The 18,518-nt window shown below is 41.5% G+C and overlaps 1 protein-coding gene across 2 annotated transcripts in view; it reads right to left on the bottom strand.

Annotated features, from left to right (window-relative positions):
• Positions 1 to 1,954: 1,954 nt before the first annotated feature.
• The window catches only part of pkn1a (protein kinase N1a), a 49,045-nt gene continuing 32,481 nt past the window's right edge, over positions 1,955 to 18,518 (bottom strand). For both annotated transcript variants that reach the window (XM_047578468.1, XM_047578467.1), the window contains exons 3-23: positions 18,214 to 18,319; positions 17,370 to 17,518; positions 16,859 to 16,979; positions 13,215 to 13,360; positions 12,283 to 12,496; positions 11,904 to 12,098; positions 11,452 to 11,561; positions 11,173 to 11,316; positions 10,823 to 10,898; positions 9,900 to 10,035; positions 9,497 to 9,623; positions 8,247 to 8,326; positions 7,934 to 8,009; positions 7,543 to 7,634; positions 7,132 to 7,308; positions 6,621 to 6,683; positions 6,146 to 6,222; positions 5,682 to 5,824; positions 4,884 to 4,991; positions 4,611 to 4,691; positions 1,955 to 3,528 (exon numbers count right to left, since the gene is read on the bottom strand). In XM_047578468.1, coding sequence (XP_047434424.1) covers positions 3,325 to 3,528; positions 4,611 to 4,691; positions 4,884 to 4,991; positions 5,682 to 5,824; positions 6,146 to 6,222; positions 6,621 to 6,683; positions 7,132 to 7,308; positions 7,543 to 7,634; positions 7,934 to 8,009; positions 8,247 to 8,326; positions 9,497 to 9,623; positions 9,900 to 10,035; positions 10,823 to 10,898; positions 11,173 to 11,316; positions 11,452 to 11,561; positions 11,904 to 12,098; positions 12,283 to 12,496; positions 13,215 to 13,360; positions 16,859 to 16,979; positions 17,370 to 17,518; positions 18,214 to 18,319 — 2,625 coding nt within the window. In that variant the 3' untranslated portion in view covers positions 1,955 to 3,324. The remainder of the gene's footprint in view (positions 3,529 to 4,610; positions 4,692 to 4,883; positions 4,992 to 5,681; positions 5,825 to 6,145; positions 6,223 to 6,620; positions 6,684 to 7,131; positions 7,309 to 7,542; positions 7,635 to 7,933; positions 8,010 to 8,246; positions 8,327 to 9,496; positions 9,624 to 9,899; positions 10,036 to 10,822; positions 10,899 to 11,172; positions 11,317 to 11,451; positions 11,562 to 11,903; positions 12,099 to 12,282; positions 12,497 to 13,214; positions 13,361 to 16,858; positions 16,980 to 17,369; positions 17,519 to 18,213; positions 18,320 to 18,518) is intronic.

Genomic DNA, 18,518 nt, shown 5'->3' with positions numbered 1-18,518 from the left:
AACGGGACCACATGTCACACATCTGTCTCAGTGTTACAGTCACTTTAAAATCAATACTAGCTGATACATGTGAGTTACTGTTCTCAGAGGGATCCTCCAAAGCTGCCGGTCTGGCACTAGGCTACACTTTAAAATCTAAAATTATTGGGCTCCTGTGCCATTTTATCCTTATTAAAATATCCTTTACTGTGTTGTATTGCGGATGAATGCACCATTTGAGTTGCAGCTAATAATTTCACTGTATGCTCTTACACACTGATAATAAAGGCATCTGATTCTGAAATGAACAGAGCTCAACATTTAAAACTCAAAACAACAAACCAATGGGCCTTACTTGAGCTTCATCGCTCGTCTAAGTAGTTTCATTTCATTGGGTCCAAAAGGCTGGTAGGGAGTTTAGTTTTTTATTAGGGTGGGTGATGTACACTGAAACTCACATGATTAGTGTAGAGGAAGCGGAGAGGGGAGCAGCTGATTCAGATCATTCTCTGGAGGTTCATGGCTACAGTGACCTTTGTTACATAGTCATTTAATACCTTATTATTGAAACAGTATTGATTACGGATTTCTTTCATTCCTCACAATGAGATGGCCTTTAGCATAAATTCTATTTTATGAAACAGAGGCAGCCTTTCAGATGTCAGTCTACAGATAATTAAATACATAGCTGGTACAAAGACTCAAAGGGACAAAAAATGGAAAGGAACTCGTTAATATGTTTGATCCTCAACAATTCACCAAAGGATACACTGGTTGAAATCAGAACAGGACCACTTTTGTTAATGAAAAATCATATATGTTCCACTATTACACGATTATAGAGCTGAAATTATTAATGGGTTTATTGATTAGTCCAAGAAATGAATTAGTAAATGTATAGCCAAGTAAAAGGTGGCATGGTGATGCAGCAGATGACACTGTTGCATGGTCTGTTGCATGGTGTATCTGGGTTTCAACCTTGGCTAGGGCATTTCTGTGTGAACCTTTAAGGTCTCTCATTTTCTCTGGCCCAAAGTCACACGTTTGCTTATTGGTGATCCTGATTGGCGGCCTGTCCAGGAGGTACCCCAGCTGCCATAAGTGGTAATAGATGGGTGGATGGCCAATCACTTAAGTCAATAAATGCCAGACGATTGAGGGTTGAGTCTTCACTAACAAGGAAGGATTTGCACATTTCTATCATACATATTTTTGGGACTTTTTTTTGGGGAGTTTCAATGTTCTGCAGCTTTAGATGTTCGATCTCCTCCACCAGGTCTAGGATGTTCTTCTGTTGCAGCCTGACAGCAGAGACCTCCTTACCCAGAAAGTTGAGATTTCTTCATGTACTTTATCTCCTCCATCGAAGGAGCTTTCTTTGGTGCCATTGCGCTTGATGTTGTTATGCATCCAGCTGGTAGCCTAGCTGGCTAGTTAGCACACTGTACTTATAGTTTCATGGTGAAGTCCTCTCTCTTTCCTGGATGACAGGTCGCAGTTCCTGAAACACCTTCAGCTCGGGTACGTCTATGTCTGTTCATAGTTCCTATGTTATCTATGAAGACTCTGAATGTTTTACAAAACACTATGACACAACAGTGAAGTTGACCACTGACTTATAAAATATAAAATGTATATATAAACTCTATGAGAAATTTGACATCACTCTTTATGATTTCTTTATAGTGAAAAACATGTTTTATCAGGTCACAAAGACCTTTGAGCACCAAAAGGCACTCAAGCCATGTTTTGCGATACTGTGTAATATACAGAAAAAGGGAACTAATTGTACTATATTATCAAATGGTTCCACTTAAATCTGATAAATGATATTGACTTATTGCCAATGTTGGATTCAAATGAATCCTGTGCCATTCATTCATAATGCTCCATTATGACATTTGTTTCAACTTCACTTTCCAGAGCATCTCTGCTTGATTGAACCCACCCATAACATCAATAAACACGCACAAAAGTCACTCCAGGTTTTCTTTATAAAATAAGTCATCTTATACTGTCACAGGGTTTTGTATTGTCGTACACGAGATAAGTAAAATCCACACGGTCATAAATACAACTTCACAACAAACCTCTCCTGTAACATTTTCACCATGGCTCATGTTTTCTCAACATTTATCATTCCATTTCCTCTCTAATGATATATGGTCCATTTAGAAACATATTGCCAAGAGAACTGGGATCTAAGGCAGTGAGCTCTTTAATTGGTTCTACTGTGGAAAACTAATGAGGTCAGGTTTGCTTATGGCACCACCCATGTTTTCCAAAAGCTCTCAATCAGAAACTGAAGATGGGACCCTGTAGGGATTTCAACCTTTCGGTGGCTTAAATCTTACAGCCAGCGAGTTTAAAAATTTAAACGTGTTGGAGGGAAATGACTTACTTCATGTTCACAAAACTCTGGTAGCAGCTAGATGAATGTGTCTCATAATGACGAGTCTCTTACATCACAGTTTAGTGTCATTGACTTTTTTTCCAATTAAAAAATTGTAATGATCCATTTGCCATGTAGCTTTTTATGCTGATGTTTGTGTTCATATCAAATTAATTTTAAAACAATAACTGATTAATAAAAAGCTAGTTCTGTGCAGCGTAATGAATATTACAAAGAGGAGTCAGCGGTCATTGAACATGACTCATTTGCAAGTTCCTATTGTAAAATCCAAGCTTCACAATTTTAAAAAGTAGTTGGCGGACGTTTCATTAAAAAGTCCACTGCAGTGAAATCATAAAGTGGTTCTTTACCCCATAGCTCACTAATAATTCATCTAGAGTCCATCATAAAGTCAGAGGCTTGTGCTTTTAGCACAAATTCCCTATAAATGTTGTCTCTCTGTCTTCATCACACTGCATCCCTCCTGTACACAGAGGGCCACAAAATAAAAACAAAATGCTTTTCTATGGAACAAATACAAATACAAATGTAAGGCATTGGTATGAGAGGCCACTAAGCAACCTCTAAACAGTCAATAGTACAAAAAGACAACAAGCTCCTCCTCTCACAGCTGCACAGGTGATAACATTGGCGCATAAGAGAATGGGAGGCTTACGTTTGCAAGATACACAACCCACTGGTGTGTTGTACATTGACTGGAGAGGCGGCCTTTGTTTATCCTTCGTTTGTGATACAAGATTTCACCCTGACAGCCATCTGTCTCGGCTTTTATTTTCTCAGTCCAGGATCTTCACGCTCTTTGCTTTCAGTTCACAGTGTAAAAGACGGCAGACAAGCTCGGACAGTCAGTTGGTCCACTCTGACTAAAACCGCTGCAAGGCCTTCAAAAATCTAAATCCAACATTCCTCGAGATCACTGAGCTACAGCCCCACTAGCAGAGGTCAGAGACGTAGTCAAAGTCCCGGAAGCTTTCCTGGTCTTTGCGGGACAGCACGCGGGGCTCACGTGGAGGCGTGAGCGCCGGAGGTTCAGTGGTGAACTCCTCGTCAAAGTTGCTGACGTCCTCCTTGCCGCCGATGGAAGGGACGAAGGGAGGGGGAACCTTCCTTTGCAGCAACGCCTCCCAGTCCACATGCTGGGAGATGGAGAAAAGAGAAGGGGAATATTTTAAATGAAGCATCTGCTGGTTTTAGTTCTGCAAGTGTCAGAAAGAATAGAATAGAATGCGGAAGACTGGAAACATGTATAAGACTGTATTAACATGTATTAACATGTAAAACTATGCACAGTTGACCAATTTACAATTTTACAAGTGACTATTTAAGCATTTAGACCGTGGTGTTATACACTGTGATGGCTGTGTCCAGAAACCCAGCCTTCCTAACCAGTCTGTCCAGTCTCTTAATGGTCTTAGAGTTCCTTTGAGTCATGCTGCCCATCCAGCAGACTGCAGCATGGAAACGAGCACTGGTAGAACATGAGTAGCATTTCACTACACACGTTGAAGGATCTCAACGAGTCCCGAAGGAAGAAGAGTCGGCTCTGCCCCTTCCTGTACATTCATTTTGATGAAGTGAGAAGCTCAGAGATATGTGACGGGTGACAAACGTCAGAAGTGTAACTAATAAGACCTGGAGGAGGGTCAGCAGAACGTGGTGATAAAATACACTCCTGCACTCAGCACACTGATATAATTTTTTTTTACTCTTTTTAATAAACTGGTAACTATTTTAAAGCATTTATATAACATTATTATTTATCTATTCAAAACTGTAGCAGGCCTGTCACTGCCAGTGAAAGCTGAATATTACTTATTGCTTCTTCAGGAAGTTTATTTCATTTATATAGCCCCTTAACAGCAAAGAACATCTACACCAGCATTGAAGGCCAAGGAATAAAGATGGGTGTTAAGGTGCTTCTTAAAAGCCTCAACAGAGTCAGAGCTCCTAATAGTTTCTCGCAGGCTGTTCCAGAACGAAGGGGCTGCAAAAGAAAACACCCAGTCCCCTGCCTTTTTTTCCCTGAACGTATTACAGCCAACATACCACAGTCTGAGGATCTGAGGGGTAAGGGGAGAGCTCAGAGATATATGAAGGGGCGAGACGATGGAAGTCAGAAGTGTAACTTATAAGATCTGGAGTGGAGTCAGCAGATGACTTTTAAACATTCATTTTGATGAAGAGTTGTTAGATGAACACGTTGCTAAAATACACTTACTCTGAAAAATGGCTGCTTCTTCACTTCCTCTGCATCCTTTTCACCAGAACCCAATCTTCTCTCTGGATTCCTCCTTAACAGCTACACACATACACACAAACAAAGAGAAACAAGAAATTATAGGAAGCTGTTTTGTTCAAACATCAATGTGACCTGTGTGTGTAAGTGAGTGTGTCAGAGTCAGTGATTAAATGTTTTACATGTAGGTGCAGCATTTGTCATGTCTGAGTGAAGATGGTGAGGTGGTGAAAAAATGTGCGTGTGCACTGTTACCCTTCTCATGATGCCAATAGCCTCAGTGGAGAGGAAGCGTGGGTAGCGGACTTCATCATTCACAATGCTGTCAAACACCTCCTCTTCATCATCGCCTGGGAACGGAGACTACACACACAGGACACACACAAAGCTTAATCCAAAGCTTATTCACAAATCAACACCTTAACTACAGCCAACCAGTCATGTGTCATATAGACCTGTCACCTCCTAGAGACACTGCAAGAGAGTCAGCTTATTTGGATTTATTATTATTAGTTTGTTCATTAACAACTAAAAAGATAAAATATTTAAGTAGGCTCTCATTACTAATGAACAGATAGCAGGTGAGTTACATTTGCCTTTACTACTGAACATTCAAAATAGTGAGTTTTCCCCCCCTGAATGAATAAGGCAAAACTGTGCTTATGCAAGAGGACATCAGATGAGTAGGTGGTCCATCAGTGTGGCCAGGATACACTGTGTGTTAAACCACTAGTAAAAGAACGACTCACAAGTTGTCCAGATCCCCTCTAATGTCAATGGATCTCAAATGCAACCTCAGCGTGTCTTGGTGTGTTCACAATATACACATGTATAGTTTTCTTTCATCATTCATTCATTTTCTGATGAGTATTCTCATTATCTCGTGACATTAACCATTTGCTTTTAAAGGCAGAGCTCATAGGTGAAACCATAGCAACGGTGTCACATCAGCTACATGCAACATCAACCTAACACGTCTCTAATGTGTGCTGACATCTAACTATATCCCGTGGACAGTCTGAAAGCTGTCATTACGTGTATGTTATTTCTCACCTCTCCCACCAACATTTCATAGATGAGGACCCCTAGGCCCCACCAGTCTACTGCTCTGGTGTAGGACGTATCCGTCAGGACCTCTGGGGCCAGAAACTCTGGAGTCCCACAGAACGTGCTGGTCCGGTCTCCATAACCCATTCCTGCAGAGAGATGGAAAACATTTGTGAAAGCTTTTAGGGAAATCTCCACGAAGGTGTGGGAGATGGACCTCCAAATTTACTTTGCCTCTTTTGATGCAACTTTATCACCTAGATGACAAAAATCTGCCACATTATAGTTCATTTAAATATTTATATAATATATATATATATATATATATATATACTATTTTTCAGCAGCCCTGTGTTTTTGTGCCCAGCACACAGGTTTTTTCTTCTTAAAAAGTCAGTTCATATCAGAGAATTTCCTCAACTGAGTTATAAAAAAGTAAAAGCCGATGTGTCAGTAACACCGTTATCCACCTTCTTTACACAATCCAAAGTCCGCGATCTTCACATAACCATCTGTGTCTAGCAGCAGGTTGTCAAGCTTCAGGTCTCTGCGAGGGAGAAAAAACGAAGGTGAGAATCAATGTCTCTGTATAGTATTTCACCACGAGCAGTGGGAGTTTGAAGGAGATAAAAACACTCTAGCAGCTCTGTGAGGCTGTGATATACTGTACAGCCATACCAACTATAAATATCAAGCTCAAAAAGCTTCAACAATGTCAGTAGGATTTATCCTCTGGGCATTAAGAATGTACAGGCAGTGGCTTAAAAAACTGACACTGCCATTCCTAGAACCATGCTGCTAGCGCGACCAGAAATGAATAGAAATAACCACAGATTTGCAGTAAATTTAAAAGGATAGTTGTGTTCTTTATATTTTGTTTTAATTTACTGTTCAGTATTGGTATTTGTGGTTGGACCTTAATCCCCAATCCCAGTCTCTACTCACCTGTACACAATCTTATGGTCATGGAGGAACTGAAGTCCAAGAACCACACAGGCTGCATAAAACCTGAAGTCAGAGCAAAGAGACATTATTAATAAGCTACAAGACAAAGTGTAATGCTCCAAATAAATAACAGAAACTGCTGCTTGTGTAATCTAAACCACAGTCTGAATGCTGGCATGCAGCTTTTTGCCATGTGTTGCACTGCAGTTGTATAGTTATTACTAGTTTAATGTAGTTCAGACTGGTCTCAGAGACCTTCTAACTGGACTCCTGTAAGTGCAGGAAAAAAACCTCTCAGGTACTGGAATATTTTGAAAGCCTTAGGTGATTGGTTTAACTGGTAGTTCATTTTTACACACAGAAAGGACTTAAATGCGCCTTTTAGAAATGAACTTGTTTAATTATTCACAATTACAGAAATGTTGTCCAAGTTTGTGTACAGACTGACAAAGACAAAACAGGGACAGAATAATTCCATTTTCTGTTTGTCAGACACGCAGTCATTACATACACGGCCCGTGGTTCTGTGAAGACATCGGTGTGGATGTGCATCATCAGGTCACCACCTGCTGTGTACTCCATAACAAAGCACACATGCTCTGGTGTCTGGAAGCAGGCGAACAGGTTGACCAGGAACGGATGGTGGGACAAGTTCACGGTCTCAAAGATACGCTTCTCGCACATCAAACTGGAGGAGGAAGGACAAAGTGGACACAGAGGCAAAATCAAGTGAGCAAGAGAATGAGATGAGGAGGTGAGAAAGACGGGAGGATAAAGAAGATGAGAGAAAAATAGATTAGAGTGACATTTCTAGATATTAGCTAGAATACAGGCTGACCAGCATTAAATAATATATATAAGCTCTAAAGCTTCAGGCTACGATCATCAACCAGTCAAATAAGCACAGGACATCAACACACACCTGTCCACCTCATCTCGAGCGATGATGTCTCCTTTCTTCAGGGCTTTAATGGCGTACATCATTCCTGTCTTCTTGTACTCTGAAAGCAACACCTGGGCACAAACATACTCTTTAGCCGAGGGCTTTTATACAGAGGTACATGTTTATTCTTTCAGCCGGAAGAAGAAATAACAACCTCTTAAAATCTTAATTACTCAATTTTAACCAGCAAGTTCAAAGCTGCCTCTTTTCTTTACTACTGTTGATACCTTAACACATGAGGTTCAGACAAACAATGAAAACAAATGATCAGATCTTTTCCAGCTTCTTCCTTATTTCACTTATTTCAACAAACTTTTGTTTGATTTGGTTGGTGAACCATTTTTCACATTTTGTGGATTCAAAATGTTACCTTCCCAAAGTGTCCTCGTCCCAGCACAGCAATCAGCCTGAAGTCTTGGAGGGACAGAGGACCTTTCCTCTGTTTACTGGAGAGACGGATGTTCAGAAGGAAAAGTTTAAATTTTGATTTGTCGTAGTAAGAAAAGCAAAGTGAGCCAACATTATTTTTTTCATTTACACCTCTGCTATTTCTACTGCCACATGTCAAAACATGATCTATGAAAAGTCTCATAATGAAACATAGTGTATGTCAATCAAAAACAGATGAATATATGAATGAAGGAAAAAAGGAAGATGCAGTGTTTCCGAGCATGTGTGTGTACCTGTTAACGGGTGGGGTTTGGACAGTGGACTCAGGGGTGAGGTCTCGGGGTGAGAAGGGCTCGATGACTGGCAGCTGGTCCTATTGGAGGACATGCAAGGAAAGATACATAAAGGAGGAGACATGCAGAGACAACAATGAGGAGACGCAAAATGGAAGACAACAGAAACAATATGGAGGCAACGCTTACTGCCCCTGGTCTGCATTATGGTGGAGGCATTTTGACTGGACACTGTCCTTTTTATTCCACAGTAGCTGCACTGCTAACAGGAGGTGAGAACAGTGCTCTTACAACGGGCTGTAAAGTTTGGATATATTCCTCCTGTGAATTTACACACAGTTATTTGCTTGACTTGAAGTGTAACAATCTATTTCTATAAATATATAAACTGGTTTACAGGTAGTCTTTTAAGTAAGGGATAATGCCTGATGAGGTTTTCTTTATGTTTTCTATATGTTTATCTCATCCTTATCATTCTTTAAACCATCCAGTTCCTCCGGTGTCACCTCCTTGTGTCACATCTCCTTCTTCTTTTCATATTCCCTTCTCTCTTTCTCTTCTGCTGCACCCCAGTCTTCAAAATTATCAAATTCTCCAAAAAGGTTAAAGTTAACTATAAAATCACAGTTTTGTTGTCAACTGTATTGCCGCTGTGATAAATAAACAGTAAAATAACGTATGTTCTGTGTTTCTGTTGCCAAAAGCCAAAGCGTTTGAACCAGCGCAATGATTTAGAACTGTCATCATTTAATTTGACCGGAACTTATGGGTGTCCATTATCACTTTTTAATGTACACTCCGCAGCCAATCAGAATCGAGGATTCACCCAGACCATGGTTTAAGATAAGATAAGATAAGATAAGATTTATTGATCCCCACTGGGGAAATTCAAATGCAACAGAAGCACAAGTCAAAAAGAGAGCACAAGAAAAACTAGTGACCAAAGAGAAATTAAAGAGGAAGCCACATGGTTGAGTGGTAAACCATCTTCCACATGTTTGTTGTATTTATGTCCATGTTTCTGAGGTGTAAATGTGATGCGGATGTCAAAACATGGTCATTAATTAATAACTTTGACATGAAATGAATGTGGAAAAAGTGAATTTATAAGCACTTTTAGATGTATGTTTTTTTTTTTAATTAATTTTTGCAACTATTCAAAAAAATGATTATTTATTTATTTTCTTGTGAATTCAGGATTGTCTCTTCTAACTGTAGTAGCTTGAACAACACCAACTCTTGTCACACACCTCCCCTATTTCCCGGTTGTCCTCTTTCTCTGTCTGTCTCCCCGGAGTGTGTGTGTCCACGTCTCTCTTGAAATCGCCTCTTATTGGAGAGTCACTGTCCAGACTCAACTTCTCCACTGAGATCTCCCTGAAACATGCACACAGACGCACACCAACATACCAGCGCAGTAATGGAGACAGACAAACGGACATGAAACAAAACACAACAGGGTTGTTAGATGCGGGGCAGAGAAAGCATCGTGTGCTTTAGTCTTTTCCAGGAAACACAAGGAAAAAGGTTCAAGGAATGCTGATGTGGTTGATAGCAAAGTCCAGCTGACAGCTATCAAACGTCACACACATATGCAGAGTGTTGGCCCTGCGGCGGCTTTTTACTGATGCCTGTGGTGTGTACTTGTCTCACCCGGAGTTGAGTGTAAGGCTGTGTGCGCTGGGACTGTAGGTGCCTGAGTTGTTGACGGTGGGGATGGCGTTTCGAAGCAGCCTCACCCACGTCCCAATATCCACGTTCATCTGACGAGCCCGAAGGAAAGCCTTGCCTGGAAACACACACGTCTAGAGTCACTACCGTCCTTTCAGGCCACACACAGGAATTAGTTTTCTAGCATTCTTTCACCCACTTCTTCTATTCTATCAGACTCAAGATGGTCAATGATAACAAAAATTAAATATATAAATAAATATATAAACTTCCGTAGAGTAACCAAAAACGTCTCTGTCCCTTTTTGGTGCATTCATTGTGTAACTGTTGTCAGGGCGCAATGAATTAACTTAAGTCCGAGAAGTCTGAAAAGAAGTCAAGAACAAATCTGAAAGTAATTTCTACCATCCTACGTGACTTCAGAACTGTGGCAGGGAAATTATTTTTGTTCCTTCAGAAATATATAGTAAGAACTTTGATAAATGAATGCAGTAATAAATACAAGCTCTAAGTGTGAAATGTTCTAACACACACACTAAAGTCTAAATAAATTTTGTTATGAAAGATTCTTGTGTTTTTAGTCAAATCTTTTACCTTATTAGCTCTTGAATCTATTTTTACCCAAATGTCACCCTTTTTTATCTTTGTTTTGTCTAGATCTACTTTAGTTTTTAATCTTCATTATATTACAGTGCACACTTGCAAAGCAAAGTGTCATCAAATTCTCCACCACCAGATGGTGCCGTGGTCTAAATAAAGTAAAGTGTAACAGCAGCGTGTTATCTGTTGTTTTGGCTTCAGCTACTCTGACTGTAACAGTTCCTCTGTATAAACTGTACAAGTTCTGGAGAATAGAAAAAGAAAGAGGAACAGCAGGTCAGCTGATTTCCTTCTCTGTTGCCCACCGTGCTGCTTAGAAAAGACTTTCTTCTGCCTCTGGAGACGGGGAACTCTCTCTATGACCGGGTTAAAGAAGGTCACCTAGAAAACGCACACAAAAAATAAGACATAAAAACCCATATTTTATTTTCAACCATCAGACACAGAACCTGTTAGTATGATTTATCAAAGCGGTGTTTTTCCAGTACAGGTGCAGGTGACAGCTTGTAGGTAGGTGTACACGCACACATCTCAATATCTTGGGGTATTTATAGCACACAGGTGTCATGTATGCAAGAACATGTGTGTGCACTTTTGTACATAGAGTGTGTGTGTTTTCTAAAAGGATTTATCAGTGTGTGTGGACGGTGTGTACCTCTGCTAGCAGCAGGCCCTGAGGCTCCAGCTCCAGCTGAACTCTATGTTTCTGGTTGTCCAGGAACTCCTCTAGCTTCAGGTACTTCAGGGCGCATAGTGAGCGGTAGTCCTTCCAGTAAACCGCAATCTCCATCTCCCTTGACTGTGACATACAAACACACAACCAGGCAACAGCATTACACACACAAAGCAGCAGTTGTATTTACATTACAGCTCCTTGGATGGAGTGTTTGGTGATTATGTGCAGATCAGTTTGAGTGTTTGTGTGAATACTGACCCTTTCCAGCTCCACAGTGAATGTCTGGTCCCACGCCTGTTCTCCCACCGTCCTCCAAGCTGTCTGGCCCACCACTGTGTTATCCAGCTTCAGCACTGCACTCACCTCAGCTACACACACACACACACACAAACACATACACATACAGCAATGGTTTCTGATGAGTACTCAGCATTTCTGACACTTCTGGTGAAAACTGCTCTACAATATAATATAAGCGCTGATTTCCCGTGAGACACCTTAGAAAATGCAAGACCATAAGACAAGCTGTGTGTGAATTGCCTTTTTTTTTGAGGGCGATCAAGTGAAAACTGCCGATGTTTTGTGTGAGCACTGACCTGTAGTATTTAATGTGACCTGGCTGCCAAGCTGCATTGCATGGAAAGTAATGTTGACGTGGTAAAGGAGGAAAGAGGTTTACACTCATCTGAAGCACATGAACACAAACTCACAGGAAAGTTCGTCTGCCTTGTTGGGCGTCTTCCCGCTGACAGAGCCGCTGCGTCCATAGAGCCCCTTGCTGCTTCTCATGAAGGACCGGGTGTCACCGGGGCTGTAGCTTGGCAGCATAACTGCTGTTCCTTTGTTACGACCCGGGACCACCTCCAACAGTCCAACACAGCCCAGCAACTGCACCTGTAAGGTCCCTGATGACAGAGGAAAAATACACAGGCCAGATAAAGGATCTGAAGATGACTCCAAATATATATTTGCCTCACCACATGGTCAGACTTTAAAAAGGTCACTGTATGGGAGCATACATACGTCTGCATCCCTCAGTCTGAGTCAGACTACTTCAACAACCCCACGGTGTCAACTTGTTAAACATACCAGTGAGAGGCGAGGGCTTGTTCAGGGTGCTGTACTGATTGTGAAGGTAGGGGGCGCCGTGGCGGGAGCTGAAGGCAGGTGAGGAAGCCAAGACCATCTCCTCTTTAATGATGTTGGCCTTGGGATGGTCCTCTGGCAGCTCTGTAAGACGCTGGTCCAGTGAATCCCTCAGCAGGTCCAAGCGCTGAGACGCCTCGCTCAGACGAGACTGCGCCTGCACAGCATTCACACAGACAGGCTTTAATATACATTTATGTCCAGTGGTCAACTGCTTCATTTGACAAGAGTGACAACTAAATAAACATTTAACAATGTTTACCCAGCCTAACAGTGCATAAAATGAAATAAAAGAGTAAATAAAAGGTGTACGTGTGTTGGGAATATAAGCTTCTATTGACTTTGTTTAAAAATTAAATATAGTTATATGGCTTCACTGGTGCTGACAGTGATTCAGGCATAGTTATTCTGATTTGAACAGCTGCTGCTGTTAAAATATGTTTCAGTTTTTTTTTTTATGAACACGTGTTTCAAAGTACATTTGTTGGAACTGCTCTGTATAATAACAGACTTCTCAGAAGACTTTGCTTTGCTGCTTTCAGTATCCTGTGTTTTCCTTGAACCATAAATTAAATCCAAGCCAGACACGTCAGAATGTCACAGTGTTGTAAAGATCTGCACGGATCTCAACTAACACCATTTAAGTGTAATATTTTAGATGAGTGACAATGCCAAATACGACTAAAGAAGAACAGAAGACAGATAGTGACGGAGGAAGAGCAGGTCAGTATCTGATGCAGTAGGTGACATTGGTGTTTCAGTGTAATGTCAGTGATACAGATGTTCTCCAACAAGTGTCTAAGTGTATGCTTTGAAGTGTGTGACAGGAAACTCTTTGCAGGATGTCTCTGTGTTGTTTGTGTTTCTGGACTAACCTCAGACAGAGCTTTCTTGTCTTGAACTTTGCTGGCCCCCAGGAGTCTGAGGACATTTTTGGCCCCCTCAGCAACAGCATGTTCCACCCTGTAGTGGTGTCTCAGCTCTTCGATACGGAGCTCCACCCCACACAGGTCATGGTTACCTATGTGTTGGGACAGACAGACGACAATACAGCACGTCATAGATGGTGATTTTACACAATTTACTGTGTGGCTAATCTGCCACAGGACTGAGAACCCTGGTTTCCCAGAAAAAACATTACATTGTAGATCAATGATGTTTTTCACTTCTCAGGTTGGTGGGTTTGATGTAGCGGCTAAATGGGTTCTATTAAAAAGTAGAGTCCATAGTCAGGTGCATGTTGAAACACTTGTTTTGGCACTTGTTTTGGCAGTGTTGTGGTTTAGGGAACTCCCCAGGGCATACTAAGTTAGGTTAATGCCTTAATGTGTGTCATGCATTACACAAGAGTCAGACAAAGAAAACATTAGCAGGGCCTGGAGGGAGGTAAGCAGCGTCTAAGTGTTCATCCAGTAAGTAGCTCTTACTAAATCTGTTACCAAATGGCCCCGCGTCCCCTCTTAAAAGCAAACAGAGCAATCAAACAGCCTTTCTTGTCTATGTAGATTTGCAGAAGTGCCTGATCATTACCTTAAGTTTGGCAGTCAACACTAATGCAACAATGTTTGTCTAACCCCGACTGACCTCTAGCTCTCTCTGTTGATTGTGATGCTAGGAACATAGCCATCTACTGCATAGCAATGGTTATATACCTATTTTCACTCTCCCCAATAGACTGAGGGTCACTCCAAACACACACAGTTAATTATTTCACTCCTGAAATGACAAGACCTGGCAATGGAAGATAAAACAAAATGAAGTGCTACACTCTCACGTCAAAAGGGAACGCACACTTAAAGAAGAGTAAGCCTCAGAGCAGACCCCATGAAGCAGCATTACAGCTAAGTGGTTAGCTTAATGACACAGTGACAGCCTCTCACAGTGGGCAGCAAACACAATGGAGCACACAGACATAGGATGAACAGGGAGGAGGTGGAAGATAAGGAAACTGACAATGAGATAAATAGCATTTTAAAAAAAATCACATTCGACTTTCAAATGTCAGATTAGCAAAGACGAACGACAGAAGGAGCAGTCAAGATTGATTTTTATGACTTATGAGCTGTTCAAAACACTGCATGAGACATGAGTATAAAGAAAGGAAAAAGAGGGGGGCAGGGGTGGAGACTGATGTGGCCACTTTTATCTCCTAATAAGGTGTTCTGCCTGGAGCCCAGACCCCGCTAGATGACCCCTCCACCGGGTGTGGTGCCTGGAGACTGTCTGTCTGTGTACACTATACTCAATGTGTGTGTGTGCGTGTGTGCGTGTGGTTTAAAGAACAGGGCAGAGTGAAGAAAAACATAGAGACTATGTGGATCAAGAAGAGAGAAAATGTAAGTTTACCATCAAAAACAATCAGGTGGAGAAAGTGTAGAAAGGCATATGATCTTGTAATGTAATGTAAAAGAAGTGGACCTCTGATTTACACATTAAAGTCTGTTTACAGGTCTTGAGTACTTGTGTATATGAGAAAAGCTGGTCAGACAACACCTCAGTCAGCATCAGCTTACACTTAGAATAAAGTTTGAAGAGGATACGTCAGGCCTCTTCCCAGCCCTGCTGCCCAACACACCTGACTAAACTACACTGTCTGCGGCTGATGGTTTGTGGGTAATATACTATTGAGCAATTGGTCCATAACATTTATAATATTATTATTTACATTGCAGCAGTAGAAAGCACGTTAAGATTTTCTATGTGGAGGACACATAGTAATACCTTCAATAATCCTTCCTATCGTCTTTGCCTTAAAAGACTGACATAAGGCCATCAGGTCCCTGAGCTCAAAAATGAACAGAGAAGAATAGATGGCCCCAAAGAGAATATGTCTCCCTCCCATCACTGTCTCCCTCTCTCTGCTCCCCTGCTTTATTCTACCAGATAATCCACCTCCTGTGATCGTCATCAACCCGCCCCCTTTCCCAGCAGAGGGGCCTTAATGGTCCACAGCACTCACTGCCTGTTACTCATTCACCAGCTACATTACATGTGTCAGAGAGAAGTGTGCAGGTCATAACAATTATTAGACTGTATCTTTACATACACAGATCAGGCATAATATTATGACCTAATATTGTGTAAGTCGTCCTTGTGCCTCCAAAACAGTTGGGACCTATCAGAGAATGGACGTGGGTCTTCTGAGGCCCACAGACACTTGATCAGGTTGGGATCCAGTGAATCTAGAGGCCAGGTCAACTCCTTGTGCTGTTCTTCATGTTTTTCTGAGTTGCTCCTAAACTGACCATCAAGGAGTGTCATTGCTCTGGACTGGGGTGTCTGGTTTTAATGTTATGGCTGATTGGTGCATAAATTAATAATGCATGCAACCACCTGCTCAGACAACGTTTGCTGCTTTGTCTCCACATACAAAACTATTACTGTGATTTGTGCGTCAAAGCGACTTTCATCTGCTACCGTTTTGTTGAATTATTTTTGTTGTGCATCTGTGTGTGAGACCAATCTGTTGATTGATTGTGGTAATGTGCCAGGTGGGCCATTTCATAGGCTTCATTTCGCTCACGCCCATATTTGGTCCCTTCATGCAGACACCCACACACACATACAGATACAGATACAAAAGGTCAAAGGAGTATCAAATTAAACTATCCTCTTCATCTTTTTTTTGCTACAAAACGCAGGCAGAGTGATGTGAAAACACTGAGCCAGCTCTTCATCGATCTGTTTGTGCTATTGTGTCTCTGCTGTCTAGACCTGCTGCTCAGGACAACATGTAGGACATACAGAGGAGAAGAAAGCAGTCCTGCACATAAAGATAAACGGAGATGAACAAACCCTGACAAGTGATCCTGCCAAGGCCGGCTGATTACCGTCATAAACTATGACGAGTCTAATTGCACTTAACATTTAAGCTTGGATGCCATTAACGACTGAGCTAAAAGAATCTATAAACAGCATTTAAATGTTATTGATAGTGAGGTTTGCATCCAATTAGCTCAATACCCTTACATTTCTTTCACCTGCCTTTTGGTGCATACAATCTTAGATTCCCCAACACATCTATGCTGCACATTCTGTATTCTTCAAAATAAATCCTAACACCACTAGAGATATTTCAGGCTGATCTGATGTGGTTATGAAAGGTGTTCATAATCGCACCGGGCTGCGAGTTAACACCCGTCCACCCCCACGACACAGACCCAAGCCCCAAGTGGAACGCCCCCACCCTTACATCGTCTTAAATCCTGCGGGAAACACTGGTAACTTGCACCACCATGCTCACAGGTGAGTTGAGTTTAGCTCAGTGTTGTCTGACATTAAGAACAGCTGGGTGATGGAGCATGCATCACTAACTGTACGTGGTGGTTGTGGTTTTGAGCAGCTATATCACCACAGACATGAACCGCCTGAAACTGTGAATGCAAGTACTTGCATATAATTTAATAAGTTTGACATTTATGCATTTGTAACTTCCAATAAGGTAAATGGTCCTCTCTTCTCTGATTTTCTGTCAAATCTCTGCAATAAAACATTCACAAATGAGCTCAGTTCCACTCACCCTGTGTGTCGTCATTGTGCTCGGTGGCCTGAACAGCCTTGCGGATTTGCATGCGGATGATGTCGATTTTGGTTTTACTGTCCTGCTGCATTTGCTGGGCCGTCTGCAGCATCTTCTTATCCTGAATGTAACATTAACATAACAATAAGGAAATCTCCCCATGGCAAGCTAAATATGTATATACGCAAACACACACACATATATATATATTTGTATCCCTTTATGACGGTATAAGAACAAGGTGAAACTGCCAAGAGAAGCAGCTGCATAAAGAAGGGGGAGGGAAAGTTTAATGTACACAACTGAAGAATCTGCTTCGTGAAGAGGTTTCAGCAGATCAGGTTTTACACATATACATCTGAGTCAGCAGATTCCAAGGTTACAGATCATGGACGCACCCACACAATCTGTTGTCAGCCACCTGGGGGAGGGGTGCTGAATGCGTATGGTTTGTCCTACAAAATGTGTCGCGTGTAGTCAATGTTTACTGGCAGATGTAGATGTCTCGTACCTTTGTGGATCCATTAGCGTAGATGGGAATCATGTTCTCAACTCCCTGTTTGACTTTGAGCTCGATGTTGAGCTGCCTCTCCAGGGCCGCGATGCGTTCCTTGTGGGCTGACGTACGACTCTCTGCCCCAGGAGACTGAGGACACTCATCTGTGGAGACAAGGAAAGGTTGGAGATGATATAATAAGGAACAAGATGAGAGTTCACATGGTGTGCTCTAAAGTAAAAAATGCTCTTGAGGGAATTTCATGCAGCGTCTAATAATATTGTTGCAGTCTTGGATTTCAACAGCAGCTTCTACGGAAAACAGATCTGATGGCTGTGTGGCCTGTACAATTTAGTTGTCGACTCATGATGAAAAAAGACTTATGTACTGCCTACAAGTTTTAGGCCCCATTTCAAAAGATCAAAATTCAGAATGAAGAAGGTTGACATAAATATACCTTCTTTTTAAGAGAAGTATGAAATGTTAAAAGGCTTTTGAGACATTATTGAAAACTACAGCGACTACTCAACAGTACATTAACAAAGAGAAAAAACAATGAATAGAGTGTGATGCTATGAGTTTGTACTAAATACAGCTCAACTGGAAAACCTTGAGAAATATTGACACACAGGAAGAAACATACCTCTGGAATATGATAAGCACAACATTTCAAATGCTACACATCAGTTTGGTCAAACTATTAACTAAAACGTTTAGGTTGCATTACAGTATCCCACACCAGTTATCATGAAGGTGAAACCAGTGAATTAATGGTTGATGAACTGTTGTATTTCAACACACGGTTACATACATTCATGCTCATCAAATAAAAAGTAACAGGTTTTCACTTGTCACATACCTTTATTCTCCTCGCCTCCCTTCACCACAATGTGAGCGTCCAGTTCCTGCAGCTGAGCGTGCAGGTTGTCCAGTCTACGGTTTGATGACCGCAGCTGACTGTCCACCTGTAGGTAAAGACACAGGCATTAAACCTTCCATACTGTAACTCTGCATTATCTGTGGACATTTCTTTACAAGACATCAAGAATTCTGTAGTTTTTTTGGAAATGATGGATCCATTTGATTCTTAAATTCTTCTATAATGCCTTTCTGTGTGTGTACACACAGACTTTGACAAGGACATTGTTAACCCAGGCGATGTCT

The sequence above is a fragment of the Mugil cephalus genome, chromosome 2, assembly GCF_022458985.1.
Source record: "Mugil cephalus isolate CIBA_MC_2020 chromosome 2, CIBA_Mcephalus_1.1, whole genome shotgun sequence".
In the NCBI taxonomy this organism is placed as follows: domain Eukaryota; kingdom Metazoa; phylum Chordata; class Actinopteri; order Mugiliformes; family Mugilidae; genus Mugil; species Mugil cephalus.
The sequence above is the reverse complement of the archived record's forward strand: the minus strand, read 5'-3'. Positions and strand labels throughout refer to the sequence as shown.